The sequence below is a fragment of the Ambystoma mexicanum genome, chromosome 5q (genome assembly GCF_040938575.1).
Source record: "Ambystoma mexicanum isolate Mex_15411 chromosome 5q, UKY_AmexF1_1, whole genome shotgun sequence".
NCBI classification, from domain to species: Eukaryota; Metazoa; Chordata; class Amphibia; order Caudata; family Ambystomatidae; genus Ambystoma; species Ambystoma mexicanum.
The window spans coordinates 360,345,217-360,370,072 of record NC_090933.1 but is presented as its reverse complement, the minus strand read 5'-3'; the positions used below and the strand labels follow the sequence as shown (position 1 = coordinate 360,370,072).

The 24,856-nt window shown below is 46.1% G+C and overlaps 1 protein-coding gene across 2 annotated transcripts in view; it reads right to left on the bottom strand.

Annotated features, from left to right (window-relative positions):
• The window catches only part of MYOM1 (myomesin 1), a 526,093-nt gene that overhangs the window by 35,565 nt on the left and 465,672 nt on the right, over positions 1-24,856 (bottom strand). For both annotated transcript variants that reach the window (XM_069620852.1, XM_069620853.1), the window contains exons 23-27: positions 19,312-19,468; positions 18,768-18,874; positions 17,613-17,657; positions 14,422-14,558; positions 1,673-1,817 (exon numbers count right to left, since the gene is read on the bottom strand). In XM_069620852.1, the coding sequence (XP_069476953.1) occupies positions 1,673-1,817; positions 14,422-14,558; positions 17,613-17,657; positions 18,768-18,874; positions 19,312-19,468 (591 nt within the window). The remainder of the gene's footprint in view (positions 1-1,672; positions 1,818-14,421; positions 14,559-17,612; positions 17,658-18,767; positions 18,875-19,311; positions 19,469-24,856) is intronic.

Sequence of the window (24,856 nt, the reverse complement as noted above, 5' to 3'; positions counted from 1 at the left end):
ACGGATGTACTCACTATGACAGATGTGTAATTTACAAATGCCAATCAACATACACATAAAATAACATACTTGTGTCTTGACACAATCATCATTTACATTTTGCTCTGATTCTATGGGTGTTCATTATGTGACCGGCAGCTACAATAATGAAGTTTCCAGAACACCGCATCATAATCAAACTGAGTCTGAGACAATAAGTGCCGGCGCTCAGAAATAAGTGCCAGGGCTCAGCCCAGGCAAACACCCCCACAAATTAAGCACTGCAAATAGCACTGGCATAGCTGATACGTTGCGCTATCAATAAATATATCTATATATATATTTTTGTAATACGCTTCATGCCAGACACTGGCATCTAAGAGCAGCGGCTGGGTATCAAACCCACGCTGCTTTCTGCTGTCTTGTTTCCAAGATGAGCACGCTCCCCCTGAGCTATGCTTCCATCCGCTGTCTCCCCGCTCACATACAAAAGCCTACATTCTGCAGTAGCCATGTTTCAATGGTTCCCCTCGCCCCACATTACCTGTTCCAACCAGGCACGCACCCCGCCACTCTGGTAAAAACACAGAAATGATTCAGCCAGGGAGCGGCGAAGACTGCCAAGCGTGCCCCTTACTAGCGGAACCCCTTCTTCGTCCATTTCACAAGGCATATAATGTTGGGCACAGTGTGCGGGATCACCAGTCTCTTTGGGTGTACATTGGCCAGCGAGGTGGTGGTTGGGTGGAGTTGCCAAATGTTAATCAGGAAGAGGGGTCATTCTGGGAGGAGAGGGGCTGGAGAGGATGCGCCAGCAAATGAAGGATTGTCTTCCCTGCAAGGGCGTATTCAATATCTTGTCCCTGTAAACTAAGTGTTTTCTCTGGGTTTGTAGGCGGCCTGCCTTACATAATTACTCAGAGGCCGTGCATGGTGCCTGAATCTCATTCAATACACAGGCCGCTTGAAGGATGGTGACACCAGGAAAGGACTCTACACCAACCAGAAGCTCAGCACCTGGTCGGAAATACTGCAGAAGGGCTCTGTAAGGCATTTTGCCATAATTACTCTCCAGCGAGCAACTAGTAAATAATCGAGTGGTTCAGCCGGCGGTGCTTCCTTTGGGATATGGACAAACCGGATCCAGCCAGAGCTAATCACCATGTCCTGTGCGTATCATTATCAGCCTCACCCTATCAGTATCCAGGTTTGTCAATACGTGACCTATGCTATGCACGCAGGGCGAGCAATACATTGCAAACATTCGATAAGAAATTGAACTTTGTTTTCTTCTGACTGCTCCCTTTGCATATATCCTGTTTCGGGCGGATAGCTCAGAGGCAACGTGCTCGCCTTGGAAGCAAGACGACACGGAGAAATATAGGTTCGATCCCCAGGTTGGCGCTTAGAAACCTCTGGGTATTAAGAGCGTTATAAATAACCTATCATACTATATCCCGATGTTTTCTGCCGTGGTGCGGATTCTAATGTCACAACATTCGTGGGGTTGTGATCATTAATTATTTGTACAGCACATTCCACTATCTCTTGGTGCTGAAATAGTAGGTCTGGTTATTACCCCTTGCTTCCTCCCCCACCCCCCACCACAAGTGTCTGTTTCTTTGCCAGATGCCCACTACAGGCAGCAAGGACTGCGATGTCACTGATGTGCTTAATTAAGGGGTGTACTCACCATCACCAATGAGCACCAAACTGGATTGGTTGGTCGCCTTTCCATCCTGCAGCTGGAAGGTGAACGTGCCTTCGTCCTCATCTTCAAGTTTGTCCATGAACATCTCAACAATACCCGTTTTATGATCAATATGCATCTTGTATTTCTTTGGGGGGAAAAAAGCAAACAGATCCAATGAATCCAGTGGAAAGCACATTCCTGTGTGCATGCAGTTTGGAGCAAGCAGAGTAAGCAGCATGTGTATGTATTATTTTTCAACTAACCTGGTTTAACAAATAACAGTATGCTTTGAACTCATTTGCACAGTGGAGCGGAGGAGTTGCTACCATGTACGCTAGTGCTATGGGCGTTGGGAATCTCAGGTGCTAGGAGCGGTGCTGGGACCCTGGCACTTGCCCCCATCTGTCAGTATCTTCTCTGAAATACTTCTCTGCGCACTGCATTGGCCCAGCTCCCGCCACTATTGGCGATCAGCTTTGAATAGGTTTACCACTTTGGAGCTCATTTTGCTCCTGCATGTAATTTGGCGGTGGGGACATGTCGGCATACACGTAGCCAGCTACTTACCGCCAAATATTTGTCCTTCCTACGGCAGAATGTGAATGTGCAGGGCCAAAGGCGGTGTACACGCCTGTTGCCCTGCACATTGGCACTCAGCTGTGCAAATGAGTAAACGCTGATTGGCATAACGGATCCCTATGTAGTCTGCCGGTGCAAATGCTGCGGCATTTGTATAGTAGAGAGGAAGGAAGGGAGGCGGTGGAAACGCAAGTTGCATTCCGCCCCTCTCTCCATCATAGAAATGGACGAAAATGGGGGATGACGCTAATGTAAGGCATACAACCTTTACAAAAGGCTTTTATGCCTTCCATTCACATTACACCCCTGAAAAAACTGAGCTCCATTGTGCTGCAAGTAGTGCGGCAACCTTTGACGTTTTAATTCTCCTGCTAGTACCATTGCTCCTGTGAGTGTGTGTTGTGAAGACATCATGAAGTACGACACAGACAAGAGATATCAAGTTGAATAAAAGAATATTTATTAACTTAAATATCAGGATGGTTGAAGGCCTAAACTGCCCTATGCTAAGGAGGGATTTCCATACCTGAATGAAACTAAGGAACGTCTGAGTCCAAGAGTTCAACTTAAAAGTCAGTTTGTGTCCAAAACCTTTCCTTGCACTCACAACTATAATAAACCAATGTGTAGGGATGTAATAATCAAAAGAAACCGTGTTCAACTAAACTTCTGAGCTTCCTCCAGCTCACAGCTTTTCTTTCAGCTCCCTTCCCCAAGTATAAAAACAGTTCCACAAAAAGCCTCAGAGTCATCCTTTGTTTCAAGTTCAAGATTATATAGTCTGGAAACAATCCTCTGGGTTCCCTTCCCCAAGTTCAAAACCATCAAAGTGCAAAGCACAAAATAAAGACTTATGAAGTTTCAGGATTCGCTCTTCCAAGGCTTGTTTTCCACCATAGTTCACAATTCAAAGGAAAGGGCAAATAAGTTTCAGGGTTCCCTTCCCTGACACTCTGTATTCCATTAAAGTTCAAAATACGCACGAGAAAAGGGCCTTAACGTTCTTCTTTATCCACTCTTTGGCCCATGCAATTTCACTTCCATTCTGCAGATAATAAAGTTATTCTCAGGATTCCATATAATTAATGGGATTTACTCCCTAGCATTCTGTGATTTATTTAATCGTGAAAGTTCAGTTGTTTCCAAAATGCAGTATGCAGGGAGTTTTAATGATTACACAGTTTCTTTCACTGCTAAAGGCAACATGCAGTCTATTCCGCTTAATTTCTTAAATTCATATTCAATTTGGTATTCTCTGGGTATTAATTAGGCACATGCTCTTGTTTCATTCAGCCCGTCATGGAATATGTATGCCTTTCACTTTAAGAGAACTTCCCAATACTCAGAGACTTTGGAAAACCATTCCGCTTTAAGAAACATGACCACTCCAATACAAAGTATTTCCAGTTCTTCAAAGTTCAACAATGGAAAAAAGCTATGAGGGGAGATCTTCGAAAACGTGCCTTCGTAATGCACGCGACCATTCCACTGCTAGATACAAAATATTTAATCACAAATAGAATGTTCACTCACTCGCGCTTCGTGCGCCGGATTTCCTATTGGACAGAAACTCACCGGCCTCATATGAAGCTGTCCTCACAGCGCGGAGCACACGATCTGCAGCCTCTGCTGCTTGGGGTCCAACCCCTGCCCCTCAGACACCCCTGGGCCAGCTTCTCGGCAACAGGGAACAAGCACTTTAGTTGAAAGGGAAAAGGGCAGCCTTTCCACCCGGCTCCCTTTTCTGCAGCCAGTCCGCTCCATGGAGCTCTTGCTCCCACGCTGGGCTGTCTCAGGTCCCCTTTCCCTGCAGTTATCAGCGTCTAGGTGTGCTGTGCACCTCAGACTTTCTCATGGCAGTTCCCATCAGTGGCTCGCCTCTCTTCCAACAAGGTTCTGTGTCTGTCACACCGGTCTCCCTGCTGCTGCTTACACAGGCCTCTCTGCTGCTCCTTACACAGGCCTGCCTGCTGCTAACCATGTTGCTTTTTCTTCCTCCTTTTATACACCTGTGTTAGGACAGTTTTTCTGAAGTCCAACTAAGGGCTTAGTAAAACCATTCAACTGAGGCAGTACAAGAGTCCACTAATTATATAAGGCTGTACCACCTGAGTTCATGGTAGCGAAGACAGAGTAGCCAGGCTCCTTATTTTAAGAGGGAGAGATGGCTGTATAATCAGTACAAAGAGATTGCAATACAAATGGTCCAAAGAAACACTGAAACACTATGTATTGTAAAAAATAAATGGTTTATTTAAATACAAGTAGGCCCAGATAAATCTTGGGGGAATAAAGTACTATCACAGATCATATAAACACATTATGGAAAAACGCAACACTATGCTTGAAGGTACACAGACCAAAGCATAAAACCTTATTTGGAACGCCTAACAGGAGTTCTAGGGAAGTCAAAACCAATAGTTACTTTTAGATTACTTTCAGTAAAACCAGGCTAGTAGACCTATCAGTTGCACCGTGATGCTCAGCAAGAAATCCCAAAGTTATATCCACTGAAAAATATACTTTTCTGATCTAGTGAAACACAGATTCTAGGAACAGCATAAACTTATAACTCTGATTCAGGATAACAGTTATTCTAGGGGAGTTGGACCTTGGGATGTAATATTCAATTACAGTTGCTTTTCAGTTCACAGACTAAGGGAAGCAATAACTAACTTATTTTAGGATAACACGGTACTCAAGGTAAGTAAAACCTATACACTTTTTACAGGAGCTATAAGCAATTGAAAGGCAGGTATAAACCTAAGACTGTTTTTGTGTCTGTCTACAACAGACCAGGGAAAGCAAAACCCAGTTTTACACTTTATGAATGGCTCAAAGGTATTCTAGGAAGGTAAAACCTAAAACAGACTTATTCTGGACAGACTAACAGCAAGTCAGGGAAAGCAAGACCTGGTTGGGGACACTCATACATTTAGTCTAACAGGAATAGTGACGTGAAACCAAGCGCATTACTTTTGGGAAGAGGCACTACCAAATCACAGGTGAATAATAGAACCGTACATCTACTTTCTGTTGGAATAGCGAAACAGTTTCTAAGGAAAGAAAGATGTTAGATATATTTGTAAGAATGGCAAAACATTTCTAAGGTAAGTAAAATGCCCTTACATATACCTTTTAGAATGGTAGAACATTTCTAAGGTAAGTAATAACGTTTGTAACTGTTCACTCTCAGAGTTACAGTTACCAACCAACTTCTTTTGCAAGTAAGTCACTTTTAAACACTTATTCTCTTTTCTTGGAAAGGTTCATGGGGAAGGCTCTGGGCAAGGTTTTCCTCATGGCTGGATGCGGCTCTGTGGATTTGGTGCCTTTTTCAGGCGCACAGAAGAAGAGAGAATTTTGCTGGTCGGATTCTCGTCATTTGCAAGGTCCAGCACTCTGGTGAGGGGACCTTTTAGACTGGAATCTTACCTCTGGAGATCCAGCAGAATGTCCATTAAGTTTCAGCGAGATTCAGAATTTGGAAGACCGATGCAACGCACATTGGCTTGAGATCCCAGGGTATTGGGGTATTGCAGCCCTGCAGGGTCGCAGCACAACGTGGATGGCCCAAAATGCAGGTCATCATGAGTGTAATGGGTCTCACAAGGTTCTGGGTCGACTTGTCAGCAGCTTCCAGGTTCGGAGCTTTTATCAGGAACTACAGCACAACCTCTGCATTCTCTCCCTGCATTTTACAGAAGAACAAGTTACTTACCAACTGTAACATTCTTTCGACTGGATGTTCCTCCCACGTATTCCTCATCTTATGATAAATCGTTATCTCCAGCTTCGCTGCTTTGGCAAAAAAAAATTCTCGGCAGAGGACGCTGTGCTCGAGGTCGTGGCGTTGATTGTCCCTCGACGGACTCCGTACTCTGTCAACATCACCGATGGTATAAATAGCTTGAGCCGCGCCCGTTGCTTCAGTTCTGTTTTTTCGATGAACATATAGGAGGAACACCCAGGCGTGCCCCATGACAGATAAATTCTTCGTGAGAGGAAAGTGTAAGAAAACGTAAACTGTACTGCGGGGTCAGATGGGAGGGTCGATGAGGAATACGTGTGAGGAACATCCAGTCGAAAGAACGTTACAGTTGGTAAGTAACTTGTTCTTCGAATGGATTGTTTCCTCCCACGTATTCCTCATCTTATGATAGACTCCCATAGCAGCGGCAATTTTGGAGGTGGGAGTACTAATTACAGTTTTCATGGACAGAATGCAGAACTGCCTTGGCAAATAACTCCTCATTGGAGGAGGCAGTATTCAAGCAGTAATGCTTGATAAAAGTATCATTGTTTTCCAAGTTGCAGCTGAACAAATATCTGCTGCCGGAACTCCCCTCTTTAGAGCCGCAGAAGTAGCCATTCCCCTTGTAGAATGGGCTCGAAGCCCATCTGGTGGGTCTTTTCCCACCAATCTATAGCATTCAATTATGGCCAAAAAGATCCAGCGGGATATGGTCTGTTTTGTTACTGATAAGCCCAGTTTATGACCAGTATAACCCACAAACAGTTGGTCATCTTGTCGTAATTTAGAGATCCTCGAGATGTAAAAACTAAGAGCCCTCTTGAGATCTAGTCTATACAGTCTCTCCTCTTCCTTGCCCAAATGAGGAGGAGGATAAAATGTTGGTAGTATTATTTTTTGTGACAAATGGAAGTCAGAAACTACCTTTGGAAAAAAGGAAGGTTTAACCTTAAGGACTACCTTATCCTTATAAAAAACAGTATATGGTGGTCTGCATGAGAGAGCCTGAACTTCACTAACCCTGCGGGCTGATGATAGGGCCACAAGAAGGACAGTTTTTAGTGTTAGAAGCCTCAATGGACAGGAGTGCAGAGGCTCAAAAGGTATGCAAGTCAAAAATGTTAGTACTAAATTTAAATCCCAAGTTGGGACATGAAAAGGTACTGGAGGGTATACGTTAGTAAGCCCTTTTAAGAATTGAATGATTAATGGTATTTTGAAATATGAAACCTCTTCCGAGGTGCGCTTGAAAATGGACAGCGCAGCAAGGTATCCTTTCATTGTTCCTATATGGAGCCCCAGATTGGCTAGATGTAACAGAAAAGAGAGCACCACTGGAGTGCCACATTGAAAAGGGTCCACATCCTTATCTTTGCACCAGTTACTAAACCTGTTCCAGCGACATCTGTACAAAGATTTTGTTGCTGGCCTTTTGGCCGAAAGCAAGACTTCCATTACGTCATCCGGAAGATCCCAATCCTTGTATCTCAACCTCTCAGAAACCATGCGTGAAGGTTGAGTGTCTTGACCTCTGGATGGAGAACCCGACCTTCCTCTTGCGAGAGAAGATCCTCTCTTTGCGGAAGACGTATTGGAGAGCAGATGGACATGTCTAGAAGGTCCGGGTACCACGTCCTCCTGGCCCAATCCGGAGCAATTAGGATCATGGTTTTCCTGAACTTTCTCAACCTCCTGATTACTTGAGGAATCACGGGGCTGGGGGAAACGCGTACAGCAGTGGAAACTTCCACTCTACTACGAATGCGTCTCCCAGAGCTCCTCTTTGAGGAAATTCCCTTGAGCAGTACTGATCGCACTTCCTGTTGATCGCGGTGGCGAACAGATCCACTTCAGGGGTTCCCCAAAGGGCGAAGATCTCCAGAAGAACTTCCTGAGCCAGCTCCCACTCGTGAGAGACCGTGCTCTGCCTGCTCAGAGCATCTGCTGCCGTGTTCTTCTCTCCGGCTAGGTGAATTGCCGATAGAGAGATTCCTTCTCGTATTGCCCAGAACCATAGCTGCATTGTATCTCTGCACAGTGGTAGTGACCCTACTCCTCCTCTTTTGTTGAGGTAGTACATGGCCACTGTGTTGTCTGTCATTATCAGGACATTCTTTCCCTGTACAGAGGGCAGAAAGGCCTTCAGCGCTAGTCTGATTGCCCTCAGCTCCAAAAGGTTGATGTGAAGTTTGGACTCCGATGGAGACCAACGACCGCTGATTGTCAGATCGTTGGTGTGTGCTCCCCACCCCGTGAGTGAGGCGTCCGTCACTACTGTTATCTCCGGCCATGGTTGCCAAAAATATTCTCCCTTGAGAATGTTGTCGTTGCAAGCCCACCATAGAAGATCCTGAGCAACTGCGCTCGGGACTTACAGAAGATCTGACATATTCCCTGAGAACTGGGACCACTGAGTTCTGAGTGCTCATTGAAGGGATCTCATTCTCAACCTGGCCTCTGGTACTAGGAAAATGCAGGATGCCATGAGGCAGAGCAACCTGAGAAAATCGAAGGCCGGTAGACGTTGGGCATTCTGGAACTTCGTTACCATCTGCTGGATGTGGAGAGCTCTCACTTCGGGAGGCGAGGCTTTTCCCGAGGAAGTATCCAAGACGGCTCCAATAAACTGGAGCTTTTGGGATGGTATCATATGGGATTTCTTGAAATTGAGGGAGAAGTCCAATTTGTGGAGGAAGTGGCAAGTGATCGAAAGATGTTCCTGAGCTTGTTTTGGAGAACTTGCTTTGATCAACCAGTCGTCCAGGTAGGGGTAGATGTGAATACCCCCTCTCCTGAGACTCGCTGCCACAACTGCCAACAGTTTGGTGAAAACCCTCGGGCGGAGGTCAACCCGAATGGCAGAACCCGAAACTGATAATGAGAGTTGCCAATCACGAACCACAGGTACTTTCTGTGCTTTGGATGGATTGGCGCATGAAAGTAAGCATCCTGAAGGTCCAATGATACCATCCAATCTTGGAGTTGGAGAGCCTGAAGGATCTGAGAAAGAGTGACCATCTTGAACTTGTCCTTCCTGAGGAACTTGTTCAAGTTTCTTAAGTGCAAGATGGGTCTCAGTCCTCTGTCCTTTTTTGGGATGAGAAAATATGGGGAGTATCAACCCCTGTTCCTCTCCGCTACAGGTACCTTTTCTATGGCACCTTTCTCTTGCAGGGTTGAAATTTCCTGCAACAGAAGCGGGTCTGGAGTTTTTACGGAGTTGGCTCCCGGTGGATGATTCTGAGGCCTTTTTTGGAAGGGGTGACAGTAACCTTGGGCTACTGTTTCCAGTGCCCAAGCATCTGAGGTAATGCCCCGCCATTCCTTCAGATGCTGAGAGATCCTGCCTCCCACTGGTGTTTTGTGCAACCAGGTCTCAAAGGGATTTGGAGGCTGCTGCAGGAGTGGCTGAGGGTACAGATGCCGCTCCTGAGGCTGATTTTGCACCTCTTCCTCGTGCTCCACGAGGGAAGTTTCTTTTGCCCCTTTAAGAAGCCTGTCCTCTTCTCTATCTCCGTCTCTACCAAATGAGGAGTAGTAACGAAAGAACGACCCCTCCAAGAAGATGAGCCGGAATAGGGTTTTAGAGGCTGGCGCATGGAGGCACTAAGCGATTTACCTGCCGCTTTCGAGGTCTGAAGTTTTTCTAGGCTCTCATCAACCTTACTGCCAAACAGTCTCGAGCCATCAAAGGGCATGTTGAGGTGTCTGGCTTGCACGTCTGGTGCAAACCCCGACTTCCTCAACCATGCAAATCTGCGTAGTACAATGCTTGCAGCCATGGGTCTGCTGATACTATCAGCAGTATCCAGTCCAGACTGGAGACATTCCCCCATTGCCTCCTTCCCGTCTTTGACTATATTCAGGAAGCCTTCCCTTTCCTCGCCTTCCGGAATATGCTCAACCACTGCCGAAATACAGTCCCACAGGGTATGGGTAAACCTGGCCAGGGTACAGGTGACATTTGTCGATTTAAGGGCCATACTGCCTGAAGTGAAAACTTTACGTGCCCAGGCATCAACTTTTTTATCCTCTCTATCTGGAGGGATAGTGGAATATGCAGTTTGCTTTGATGTGGATGCTGCCTGAATAACTAGACTTTCTGGAGTCGGATGACTGTTTAAGTATTCAGGATCCGTACCAGCTGGTCTGTATTTCTTGGGGAAATTACTATCTGCAGCAGCAATGCTCTCAGGCTTTTCCCAGTTTTTCTCCACCCTCCTCTGAAGAGCCCTATGAAAGGGGAGAACTGGATCTTTTTGAGGACCTCTGACAATTATATCTGGCATGTCATCTTGTTCAAAAACGGGTGAAGTGTTACCCCAACCCATATACTCAATTACTCTGGTCATAAGACTCCTGTACCCTGAGTCTGCATGTTCTGCAGGATCAGGTCTGGCAAACTCTAATTCTGGGGAGGTGTCAATTCCACTGGCAGAATGTAGAGTGTCACTCAGGTCTCTCATTTTGGTCTCTTGATCAATGAGTTCCTCAGGAACTTGTTTTGTGCCATATGAAACTCCAAAGGGAGTGACTTCCTCTTCCTCCGAGCCAGATTCCTCATAAATTGAGTACATGGACTTAAAAAAGTCTGACCTGGGCAACGGAGTAAATCTTCTTTCTTCCTCTACCATACGCGTCGAAGGAATGGAAAAATCCTTCGAAGTTGTCGAAGGAATCTTCGATGACTTCGAAGATGACTTTGATACAGGCGTCAAGGTTATTTTTGGTTTCGATGCCGAAGCGGTCGACGCCGATGGCGTCGATGGAGTCCTCGAAGCCTTCGACGACTTATGTTTTTTATATGGCACCGGAGAGGTGCTCGACTCTTGAAGAGTCCGTGACGACTTGTCGTCGACTCGAGTTTTTCGAGTATCCTCGACACTACCGGTTTTTACCAAGTTAGTCCTAGACTTCCCTTTGTCGTCCCATGGAGTGACCCTAGTGGTATGGCTCTTCCGAGGTTCATTCGAGGGGGTCGGGCCACATTCTAGAATACCTCCATCATCTTTTTAAGAAATTCTTCCCATTTTCTGGGAGAATCCGATTTTTTCGGACATCGAATTTCTTCGTCGACTCGGAAGATGATGATGAGGGAGATCTATGTCTCCTCTTCATTTTTTTGGACGAGGAAGAATAGTGTCTCGATCTACTCCTAGATCGAGATCTCTTTGAATGCCTATGGCGATCCGATTCCTTCGAATCAGTCGCTTTCTTATGTTTTTTGGACGTAGCCTTCTTAGAGGCTTCCCTCCCCACCGACAGTTTACCTCTCCTCTCACGAAGAGCTTTCTCGGTCATGGATTGGCAGGAACCACAGTCGTCGGTCCGGTGACTGGAACCGAGACACCAGAGACAAACTCGGGGGGGATCTGTGATCGAAATTTTCGATCCACAATCCACGCACTTCTTGAACCCAGTCTTGGGTGTCGAAGGAGTCGAAGAAGACGACATTTTGTTCACAGAAAATCTCAAACGTGCCGTTCTCGATAGCGAAGCGATCGGAAAAACGGCACTGAAGCAACGGGTGCGGCTCGAGCTATTTATACCATCGGTGACGTCGACAGAGTACGGAGTCCGTCGAGGGACAATCGACGCCACGACCTCGAGCACAGCGCCCTCTGCCGAGAATTTTTTATGCCGAAGCAGCGAAGCTGGAGATAACGATTTATCATAAGATGAGGAATACGTGGGAGGACACAATCCATTCGAAAGGGGTGATCTGGCTGTCCACTCAGGACAGCCAGCCCCTCACTTGGAGTTGTTTCCTTTCAGGCAAGGTGGTAGACAAAGTACTGCAGTGTTTTGGACTCCTCCCTCGCTTCCTGCCTTTCCAGACACTCTGGAATCTGGCACAGGATTCCTGCCAAAGACAAAACAGCCACTGTGGTTGTTCCCACCTATAATGGCAGGGGAAGACCTCAGAAACAGCAATGCCACAAGAAATGGCGAAACAAGAAGGATCCCACCATTTTTGCAAAATGGTGGCGCTTCTGTGCATTACCAAGGTTGAATTAACAGCCTGCGAGTAATAAAGACTAAAAGTCATAAAGGTAAAACCACTGTCACCAGCCATTCATGTAAAACATGTAATTGTAACAAAATATTACCAGGCAAGTAAGAAAGGGGATACATTGTATCCCCCCAGCACTCCACATAAGGTGGGGTGTGCTGGCTCACTATATAATATGTAAATGGGGAAGACAATCCTTCTTTACTACTTGGGAACTGTAGCTCACCCAAGAATATGAAAGAATAATAAACAGGGGAGCCCTTGAGGGCAACCGAGCATAAGCCCAAACGTTGTAGGAAATTATAACTTCAACCATACACTATGGAGAGACATACAAAGGTGACCCATAAAAAGAGTAAAAGACTAGGTGAGAGAGGAAAAAGATTTCACTTCACCTAGCGACAAGGTAAAATAGTTACCTAGTCAAAGCAAAAAAGTTCTGGGGTTGACACAGGCAAGGAAGATGTATTATTGATATGAAAATCTTACCTAACAACCTGTAATTCTCAAACAGGTTGCAGGTGTGTCTTCTCAATCCGCCTTGCCTGGCCCTGATTAGGACATGCCTGGCCTTCACACCACTTTGCATGCATCTTCTTCGTCCCAGTACCAAAGTGGTGTGTGTGTGTGTATGGTGTTCACTACTCTCAGTTGCCTCTTCCTCATCTCAGTACTAGAGTGTTGAGAGTGTATGGTGTTCATTACTCTCAGTTGCCACTTCCTCGTCCCAGTACTGCCAAGTGTCCCACATGTTCAATTGAAGGGAGCTGATTTGCAGTAACCCATAAAGGCCGGGAAAGGGTTAGGTATGTCGTCATTAGAAAAAGGGGGATACCATGTCTCGGCTGAGGTCATCCCACTCCTAGCCCCCAAGTAACCTCCACCGATGTGATCCTCCCTCGCTTCTACGCCCCCAGGGTCAGGATCCAAAAGCCAGGGCCTTTCCCTGGCCACCTGCGCAGAGGATCCAAGGGGTGTAGGAGTGAGAAAGCCCTTAGGTTTCTCACAGTGTGCACCACAGCATTAAACTACTGTATCCATCTAGCATTCCAAAACTTAACCTTGACCCACTGCCTGACTTTTTGCTGCATTTAACGATTATTCATGTTCTCCATGCCTGTTCTTTTGTAGCTCCAGTTTGTAAACCTGAAACCAGGAGGTGGCTTTAAGAGGAAGATGATCGAGGTGGTCAAAGAGAGGCGTTGGAGATCGATATGGGCAGCTTGTGCTCACTGGGCGCTGCTGGAAACAAACCTCTATTGAGCCACAGTGGAATCTATGTGTGAATTGGGCTCATAACTTATAATAACGATCATGCTATCATACGGACAACTGGTGAAAGGGATCACGCAGTCCACTTTTTGCCAATTGTCATGAGTTCTCTGTTCTATTGCTGAGAGACATATAAGCAGATGTGCCAGCCCTGAGCCAGAGGTTTGCAGAGAGACTGTAGCAAGCCAATTAACCAATACCAAACCTCTTATCACTTTGCATAACTTGTACCACATAACAATTTTTTAAAAAGTTACATTATTACGCACCCAGCAATGTCATCCCAATGTTGAATTCTCAAATGGTATTGTGCACTTGATTTCACTTTGTCCCATTTTTTTGCGGCCAGGGCCCACTTAGCACCAGGGACTATGGGTAAGGTCCTAAAGTGTCAGAAGATGCCCCTTGAGAAATTTGCACCATAAGAGATTACACCTTACAACCTTACAACCATTAAGAACAATAGCAAACCCTAGCAGATACGTGGTGTAGCAGCTAATAAGACACAAATACTCCCAAAAGAAAATAGAAAACAGACCCACTGGAGCCTGCCTCCACGTGCCACCCCCATAGATCCATGGGTGCGCTCGGGCTAGGAGTAGCAGCAGAGCAGTGCCACAGAAAGGGCTCTAATGTAACTGCTGCCCATTCCTGCGGACCAACTGTAAGGTCAACAATGCACATTTTGGGTTGTGCGAATTGCTAAGGCAAAGACATACGGATTACGGAAAGGTATCTTAGTTCAAATATATATATATCTTTACTTGCTTAAAAAATACTCTCATTGGAAGTGGGAATTACTTTTTTGCTGCCTCCAAAAAAGCAATTCAGGGAGTAAAATACTCCCACTTCAAACTCTCAATTGTAACCCTGACAACAACATTTTTTTTTTTTTATAAGAGTTGGTATACATTTCTATTAACAATAAAGTGCATTCGTTACAAAGATAATGGTCTTAAGCTCACATATTCATATCATTAAATGTAAGGGTTTGAAAATAAGGTCATGAACGCGCCTGCTGCTACCCTTTCCCTGCAGAGTAGCACGGGGCTACTTAATGGCATCCCTGCCTGGGCGGATTGGTGTAAATTACCCTTGTTGCACAGCCTGGCGGTCAGCACAAAGACCTACCTCTCCTTGGAAGATCTCCTTGTCGTTAAACACGTAGTTGGCACTTCCTTTGGAAGACAGCGTCTCCGCCTGCATCCAGAACCGGACCTGCCCCTTCTCCAGAATCTCGACTGCCAGCTCAGACTTCAGCGGGATAACTGCAAGAGGAAACCAGAGCATGCCTTGTCTTCTCTCTTTCTTATCATTGGCAAGAAAAGTAACTTTAACTTTGAGTGTTGCTCAATTCGTATCCCTACTTGTGCACTCAACTGGAAAGCACAGCACAGTACATTTTTCAACCTCACTGAGCAGGAACCTGATGGCAGAGTAGCCTCACTGAACGGCGGCTTTGGATTTTGTATAGTTACAGTCAGGGCCGGCCTTAGCGGCCTTACAACCCCGGGCAGCAAAACAAAAATGTGGCACGTGCGCCCCTGGTCATGCCGGGGTGGGTCCCCACATTTTTCAATAGGTGCTGATGCGAACGGATCAGCGACCTATTGTTATTAAATGCGCACCGCTCCCGAAAGCGGGACACATTGGGCCTCATTATGACTTTTGCCGTAAGGCAACAACGGCGCCGGTAGTGCTACCGGCGCTGTTGTTGCCATGCCGCAATATTACGAGTTTGCTTGTGGGTGCCGCTCTGGGCACCTGGTCAGACCAGGCTTGCAGAGCGGCACCCGCAAGCAGAGCATGATGGTAGCAACAGTACCGTTATGAACAGTACCGCTGCTACCATCCTCCCCATTCTCATTGAGCCTTATGTGAGCTCAAATGCGAATGAGGACGTACCGGCTCCGGGTCCCGCGAAAGGGAGTTACCGGGCCCTCCAAGGCCGGAATGGCCCAGTAAGTCCTGTTTTGCGGGACCCGGAGCTGGACCCGAGTTTGGGGGTAGCCATGCCCTTTAAAGGGCATGGCTACCCCCAAACTCGTAATGAGGCCCATTTAATTTCAATAGGGCACCTGCCGTGCCATTCTCCTGAGACCTTAAAAGGCTCCCCTGAGCAGGTGTGGTGGGGGGATAATGGCATCCTGGGCGGTCGCCCGGGCGGCCCTGCCCTACGGGCCGGCCCTGGTTACAATAAATGTTGTTGTCAAACACACTCTTAAATTCACTTTTTTACATCATCTTGAAACCAAACATGCTATGTCCGACTATAGGCACAACATCATGTGGGGTGAGCTGCCAGCAATGTCCAACAACTGATCGAACCAGTCCGAATTTGGACATCTAAACATTTACTGTTCACTCAGCCTTTATCTATTCTTTTATATCAGGAGCAAGGAGTTTTCCCTACACTGGGGGTTATTTTGCATGAAATGCAAATTGTATGCAGGGGACCACCAAAGTTTGCATTTAGGTCCTGTTGGGTACCCTGCATGTCATTTGAAACGTTCACAGTGTGTAGTGGAAAAGTACACAGTTAAACAGGGCTTATTTCCATTTGCTCTTTAGTTTTCCTGTCTTGTGAAGAAATAAATACTGCCTGAAAATTACGCTATACTAATGGGTTCCTTTGGAATCTGCCTGTCTTGAGGTGCAAAAACCGAGGAAAATTCCACAGTAATCCATTCGTTTTACGCCTGCAGGGACATATCATGCAGGTGTAAAATGAACTGCACTGACAGGACGGAGGAGGTCAGTGTGGCGGAGATCCTATATCCGCTCCATGCCCCTCCCCCGCCTTTCCACTGCTGCAAGATGGGACAGAGTATGACATGGAAAGATCAAGCATCATGCCTTGCTTTTACCTGTCAAGTTCCCGCCCACCACATTTAGAAGGAGACCGATTGTGTCCAAAACCTTACAATACATCATGTTGCCTCTGCACGGCAACATTGAAAGCTGAGGTTCTCTGCATAAGGAAAGTGGCTGATCAGAACCAACACTGCATCATAAAGCAATAGAACATCCCTTCAAACATCACATCCCTGTCTCTAAAATGCTCTATTGCCATTATTATTGTGCCCTGTGGGCCAGGTAGATGGAAGGCACCAGCTGGGAGTGCCCTGTGATATCACCCCACCAACACCCATAGTTTTGTGTGATTTGATCGAATGGAAAACCATTGCATTTTATTTTCTTCTTTTAATCCATTTGGCCATGAATAAGTGCAGGGGGAGACCCCCACGTCTCCCCTCCACCTTAATTATTACCCTTACCCAACCCTGCATATATTTTTGCCCAAATTCGGTCAAAAAATTCGATGGTTTTGCATTCGACCAAATATACGGAACAGAATCTTCCTATCCCACACACCCAATACAAGCTGGCAACTAATATTTCAGCACCCTCTCTAATCAAGAACACATCCCTCCATTAACCATAATACTGAAAGCCTGCATGCCAAATAGCAATGGCCACAACTTCATGGCACATGGCATGCATGCATGAAACCGACTGAGTCGCAACACAAACTCACACTTGATATCAAACATGACACCCCGTCTATGTAACCACTGTAAGCAACTGAACATGTGTTCTTGTGGAAAGACCTGGCTCTTTGCCCAAGATACCTAAAAACTCACCTGACTCGTAACCCCTCAATCTGGTACCCACTGAAACATATGCAATCAGTGTAACCTATGCAAACAATGTGTTTCCTATGTAATCACTGTAAGCAACGGAACATGTGTTCTTGTGTAAAGCTAATGTTTGCAATCTAGCACCACTACAAACAACCACTGTAACCACCTTCTTAAAAAAAAGCACCCAGAAGCCCCCGGGCTAGGTGCGCTATACAAATGACCAAATAAATAAATAAATAAAAACAAATGGACATGCTGGCTCTCAATGGAGACAACTCTGCACTATTAGCTGCCTTGCTCTCCTCCCTCTACACTCCTGCTACCTTCCAGCCCCAACTCAGCCCATCTCATGCAGGTCCCGCAGGACCAAGAGACCATGAAATGGACAGAAGCTATGCTACATAAGACCCAATAACATGACATTGCAACATAACATAAAGGTAATTTAATCTCAACTACATTTCTGCAAGCACTGAACATCCACCCCTTCAGTATCGCACATGAACCTAGACTGGTCATTGATTGCATTGTTTCCCCGGTCTAGTGGCCGGCCTGCCCGCAAAAGAGAAACCGGGTAAGTTCCAGCGAGCAGCACCTCCGACTGACATTACGTTGTCACTTAGAACTTGGCTTACCATTAACCACAGACATCATTGTGAAGAGTGCATTTGAACTTACTTGGGAATTTGTGGTCATGGCTGAGCTGGAGCAGGCGCCTGAGCTCTGAGGAAAACAAAACACAAAGACATTGGTTACGAGTTGGGCCTTCATTGGGTCGATGAGCACTGCCCTCTATGATCTAAAAAAGTCTGGGCTTGGGAACGGACTTAGGTTTCCTGATGTGTATGTCCTGAATACGGCAAATAAGCAGAGCCATCCTTAAGGGCGGGCAGGAATCAGATCACACTTTAGAAATGTCAGGGGTCGGCTGAAGTGCTTCAAAACCCTACAGGAATACTAAGCAACCATCATGGAGTTTTCATTGAATGAATGAGAAACAGGACCGAATTGAGAGAAATGCATCGTACAAGGGCAGGTGATTGAGCCTTATACTCCCACTATCAGCGGCATACACGCCGAGCCACTGGTAGCGGTGTACTGAGAAGGGATTGATGCTTGGACAGCACGTGCAGGAGTGAACAGAGATTGGAAGAGTGAGCAATGGGTTATTTTATCCATGTTGGCAAAGACCAGTAACTGAAGGCACCATCCTGCCATTGCGGAAGGTGCCCCACTATTCTGCAGGAAAACAAGGCAGACCTGTCAGCAAAATCTGAAACGGAACAAAGTGGACCAGATGTACTGATTTACCCACTGGTCATGCCACGAACAGAGTTCTGGGTAGTGTGTGGGTGCACCTGCAGCCATGAAGGACTGTGTGTAACAGGAGGTCACTGGTCTTGGTATTCGCCAGCACCACCAGGAGATTTCCATAAGTCTTTGGAATGGGGGGCGGGAGGGGTCAAGTGATCACTGGGTGACAGACCAGTTCTAGCAAAGGAGAAGGCCCACCATCGAACACTACTTTACGTTTTCAGTAGTTGCAGCCTTCCTTGGGTAGATGCCAACTAATGAAGGGTTAACTATATCTCATTGGCTTGTAAACCCTTCAAGCATTGTATAGTGAATACGTTATATGGGCAACACCCCCTATACCCAGAGTACTTCGATTTATCATGAACACGATTCACAAACGTCCTTTGTATAGAGCGAACCACCCATGCCCAGGCACTAACTGGACTCAATAGTGCATTGTTGGTCTAGTGGCCAGTGAACCAACTTTGAACCTCTAAGGTTTCATGTCACGCGTCGCAAACACCAATAAAACTTTACCATCCTCATCTAGTGTGTAGCTGGAGGAAACACCATCGGTTCCAGTCACAATACAGGAGTAAATGCCCAAATCCTCTTCCGAAGGATCTTTGAAGACGACCTTGGACCTGTGTGATGTAGAAATACTTGTCAAAAAGTGGACTGAACATAAAGTACATGATCATGATCTCCTACAGTGACAGAGAAAAGCCACTTGAATCATGTGAACAAGCACTTTCGACGGGGGAGCAGCAACATTTCTGAATGTTCAATGTCTACAGGGTCACAATTTCTTATTTATGGCTCTATTCTTATTTCATAGAATCAATTATTTTTATGTGATAATGTTGTGCAGTTATGATACATATTTCAATTTGCTCCCAAAGTTTTATGATCTCCCATAGAGTGATTCCTTGCTGTGCCAAATGGGTCAAAATCATATCCTTGCGTCGCTTCTTCTATCGCGGCTTCAATAAACATATGTTAATCGCCACATGATTAAAGCGAGAGACATCTGCAACATTTCAAAGAATATAAGAAAACATTCCGGGTGCCAGAGCATTACCTGCCCCCTTTGGTCTCAATGGATAAGCGAGAGGAATCCTCAATCTCCTCATAATTCTTGGACCATACGAACTTGGAGTCTGGGCCGAGCTTATCGCATTCAAAGTTCAGAGAAATTATTCCATCGTCATCAACTTCCACGTATACCTCCTTCGTGCCTGGAAGATCCAACGAAAGAGAGTTACAACTTTGTCTTGATTGTTGGTCTAAAATGCTCTTTCTATCGATAGGCAGAGGATGCAAATAGAGATCAGTTTCTGGGGAACCAAGTATGTGTTTCAGAGGTTTGGGTCCATTTGACCTAAAACATTTGACCCAATCAAATTTAATCGAATTTATTTGACCTTTTTCAGTCTAAAATGCAGGTGGAGACCCCATGCAGCCCCCACCCACTTTCCCTCAACCTAATCTATACCCTTACCCAACCCCATATATTAGATTTGATCGATAAAAAGGTCAAAGAAATTTGATCAAATGTTTTTAGGTCAAATGTTTTTAGGTCAATTATGCTAATATTGTTTCAGAGGCACTTGTAATGGCTGTTTTGCCTATCCTGCATGAGGTGTTTAGGTGGAAAGGGCTGGGGCTTAGTAACCGACAGACAGGATTTATTTTCTAAAAAGGTTTGTGGGAAGACGGATAGAAGCTGATCTTTCGCTACCTGCAACAGCTGGGCCTGGACAGTTTGGTTGGAAGAGTTGGGAGGAGTAGGACGGTGCAACAGTTCAAAACAAAGGGTCAGAAACCATGTCTGGGCAACAAATGTAGAGATAGAAAGACACACCAGAGGATTCAGCTTTCAAACGAGAATTTACTCACAGATAAGGGCATGGAAATGTGTATTGGATAAACGTATAGTGATCCAGGTTGTGGTTCTGGGTGGTAACGGGAGGTTTGGCCATGGAAGCATTGATCGAATCCGATTTAATCAAATTTGTTTAAGCGATTTTTGCCGCAAATATATTTGTGGGGTGGGTTTAGGTGAAAAACTAAGGTACATGGTGTTATTGGGGGGCAAGGGGGTGTAGTGGTCTCCACCCACATATATTTGCGGCAAAGTAAAAAAAGATTTTTTTTAAATGAAATCATTTGACCAAAACAATTCGCCCAGATCACATGGAAGAACCGTTGTGGGTAATGTACAAGGCTGCTAAATGCAATGTGGGCTGGAGACAAATGTGCATTGTCACACCCATGGCATGAGAACAACATGATAACATGATCACTCATACACTTGTACCAGGATTAAATTGGGCAAAACGGGCACCTGCACCTTCATGAGGTACGTGGTATTGGAGTGCCTGGAGCCATCCTCTTTCCTGGAGCAATAGATTATGGCTGGCTATTCGGTAGGCATATCAACCTAACAGTAAAGTGTAGTATACACCCACTTTATCTATATAGTTATGAGAGTAAAGGTTTACTGGTTGATCCACAAACATTTGCACTGCACACATGTGCACATTATTAAGAAAAGGTGCAGCACACAGAGAACATATGCACATTTTCACGGGGTTGTCTGAAGTCTAGATCAGTTTGAAGTCCACTAACAAGGAAGGGTCAGTATTATGCGGTGAACGCAGAAGGCCTCTGTGCCTGAGGGCAAACGGCCAAACACCTGATGACAGAGCCCGAAAAGGTCCAGCCTGAGAAGTGCCTGAGAAGGTGGCATGTTTGTCTTTCAGTGGTTTAACCCACCTACAGCGCAGGGCGTGGCCATCCTCGCTTGGGCTCGCTCTGCACTAGCTCTGTCACTCGCCTGAGATGTGGACGGCCATATTCTTTGCAACACCCACTTAAACTGTGTTCACCAAAGTTTGGGAGGAATGGTCTACAGCAGCTAAGGGGCTAATGAGGGGCAACTAAGTGCAACGGAGCTGCACCCACGCTCCACACGAGTACAGCAATCTTATGGGAGTTCCGGCTGTGCAGGGGCCCGAATTGGTCTCAGTGAGAGTGGAACATGGACTTGGGAGACCTTGAACGTGGGGCACGTGCACTGTGCAAGTGAACAGTGGCAGCGCATCCTTTTGTTAAACCAGGGGACACTGCCATTAGCCAACAGAACCCTCCTGAAGTGCCCCCTCTTCAGATAAAGCAGAAACACGGCTCTGGATGGCACTGGCCACTTGCTCATTATTGAGTTGGCCACTGCATACTGATGCATCAGCCCCTTCATATTTTGTATTTGTATTTTAATTGATAGGAAGGCGAACTTGGACCGGAAACTCTCTGCATGAGCATGTATGGCTGACTGGGAACTCCCATGGATGCCGGCCTTGCATTGGCAGATGAGGTGTGAGGAAATGTAAGAGCAATAACCCGCGATGGCAGGGAGGCCTTGACATCGTAAGATGGGACAGGATGGACACACGGTTCGAAAACAACTTTTACAAGATCAACAGTTTTAGGTACATAGATATGTTGGAAGATTATCATTCATGGTGTTTGCAGCTATCTACAGGTGACATGGCCGGATGGCGGGTGAAAGTGGGGCACCAAAGACCGTGGGTGCTCCTTCCGTGGAAAGGAGGTAGCTTTTCAGGGCCCTCTGAAAAGTGGCGAGAACCAGAGAGGAGATGGAAATGGTTGCAGCGGTTAAGGAGTTTGAGTGGAGAGGGGCGAGTAGGGTCAAGGAGTGAAAGCGGGATGTTGCGCAGCGAAGACGGATACAGAGAGATTGAGGCAGGTTCCAGATCTCACAGATCCAAAGGTGTGTAACAAGAGATGGGGTTAGCCAGGCACAAAAGGGGCTAACCCATATGATCTCGGGAGGATAGCTCAGAGCCAACGTGAACGTGCTCACCTTAGAAGCAAGACGATGTGGAGCAACACTGGTTCGATCCCCGGGTCCGCGCTTAGAAACCTCTGGGTATTTAGCGCATTATAAATAGCCAATTACAATTACAATCTGTTTGTAGACATGAAAAAGGAACTGAAGAAGGGCGCTATTCTCCATGCACAGCCACCTTTTCTTGAGGTGCTGTGTGTGGATTGTCTGAGGCTGGAGAGGGTGCAGGTAACAAAATGAAGTACCTTGTCAAGAGGAGGAAAGAAGAGAAAGTCTCTCATGAGGATGCTGGAACAGTTGTGTAGCCTGCTGATGTCTAGGCGGGAGATGAGAGTCTGAGTGGCGTGCAAGGTGAGAAAGGGGCAGATTTGACAAATGTTTATGGGTTAAGCCTGTCAGCTGTAGCGATGCAGGTAATGAGCTACCGCAGTTTCAGATCACAGTCAAAGACAACCCCAGGAAGGCAAGCCCTGGGGGACGGAGTAAGGTTAGCTCTTTTAAGGATATCAGGTAAGTGAAATTGGCAGAGAAAGTCAAGAGAGTATCCGCAGCGCTTGTACAGCAGTAACAAATGCAAAGAGGCTGCGGGTGTCTGGGGAGTGTGGGTGTACTGCCAGAGCACTACCACGTTAAAGAGGAGTGAACAGAAGGTTCCCAAAACACACTGTGCCAAAGATGCAAGAATTAGAATACAGTCTTGTTTTTATTTAGGATGGTCGGTCAGCCTGAAAAGTGTTTCGAGCCTAACTGGCTCTTCATCTGAGGCTTGTTAGTAGAGTGAGATAGGGTTCAGTTGCAGGAAAACTCAGAAGTAAGTAGTTCACTTTAGAGTTAGAAAGGGTCCAGGGACTTCAGAGAAGATACCTTGGAAGGATTTCAGCAGTGGGCCTTGGTGAACTGGATAAGAGGAATCCCAATCACACAAAACACCCCAAAAGCTACACAGGAATCATACCAGGCTTAAGGTAAGTAATGCCCCAGCCAATGCAGTACCTCAGCACCGAAGGAGAATTTGCAGCAGGACATCTTCAGGATCTGCAGCAAAAAACCTGGTCAATGAATTCCTTGTCATGAAGACTGAAGATAGGACACTGGAAGGGATTTTGCAGCAGGGATCAAAGGAGAAGACTCCAAGTAAAAGTTTTTACTTGGCTGGATGTGGCGCTGTGGTTTTGGCGCTCATTTCAGGAGCCAGGAGAAGACTGAATATCGCCAGTCAGATTCTTGTCATTTATTGAGTCCAGCACTATGGTGAGGGAAGTTTTTGGACTTAAATCCAGTCTCTGTAGGTCCAGCAGGATGTCACCCAAGTTTCAGAGCGATTCAGAATTCAGAAGACTGTGCAGCGCACGGTGTCTCAAGGTCCCAGGGTATTGGGGTATTGCAGACCAGCAGGGTTGCAGCATGACATGGGATGGCTCAAAATGCAGGCCTTCTTGAGGCTAGTAGGACTCACCAGGCTCTGGGTCAGGGTCATCGTTTTCCGACCCCCAGGTTGATTGGAAGGAAGGGTTATAGCAGGCTCTGGTTACACAGCAGGCTGTTTGGTCGCTGGAAATCGCTACAGCTGTCTTCTCTTCACCTTCATCTTTGGTTTCAACTCCAGTGGTCGACTTGTCAGCAGCTTCCAGATTCAGAGTATTTATCAGGAACTACAGCAACACTTCTGCATTTCCTCCCTGCATTTTACAGAAAGGGGCAGTTCGGCTGTCCACTCAGACCGGCCCCTGACTGGGAGTTGGTTCCTTTCAGGCAAGGTGGAAGACAAAGGGTTGCAGAGTTTTGGACTCCTCCCTCGCTTCCTGCCTTCTCAGACACTCTGGAGCCTACGGGGAATATAAAGGATTCCCGCCAAAGACAAAAGTTCCACTGTGGTTGTTCCCACCTAGAATGGCAGGGGAAGACTACAGAAACAGCAAGCACACAAGAAATGGCGAAAGAAGAAGGAGCCCACAATTTTAGAAAAATGGTGGCCCTCCTGTGCATTACCGAGGCTGGATTAACAGCCTGCCGGTAAAAATGACTAAATGTCATAAAGGTAAAACCACTGCCACCAGCCATTCATGTAAAACTCGCAATTGTAACAAAATGTTACCAGGTAAGTTAGAAAAGGGATATGTTGTATCCATCAAGCACTCCACATAAGGTGGGGTGTGCTGGCTCTCTATATAAAATTTTAAGAGGAATGAAAATCCCTCTTCACTACTTGGGAACTGTAGTTCACCCAAGTACATGAAAGAGAAATTAAAAGGGGAGCCCAAAGGGGAAACCCAGCCCAAGCCCAAAAGTTGTAGGAACTATAACTTCAACCATACACTATGGAGAGATATAAAAAGGTCACCCATAAAAATGGTAAAAGACGAGGTGAGAAGGGAAACAAGATTACCTTCCACCTAGGGACAAGTTAAAATAATTACCTAGTCAAGGCAAAATGTTCTAGGGTTGACAGAGGTCAGGAACATTTAGCATTAATATGAAAATCTTACCTAACACTCGTCCCTCCCAGACTAAGGGACAGGAGGATCTAATCCTCTCCTGGGTTGATCTCTTGTCGCAGTCGTTTAAACTTACTGTGGAGTCCATCAGAAATCTTTTGTTAACTCTTTTTGAGATTAGCTGAATAGTTGTTCATCCATAACAAATTATAGGACCTGCAATCATTGCTAGGCAATTTGCTCTTTTTAAGAAAAGGGGTCTGAGTTAACAGTCCCTCGGGAGGTGTTACAACTCTTGAACCTGCAATAGGCTTTTTAAA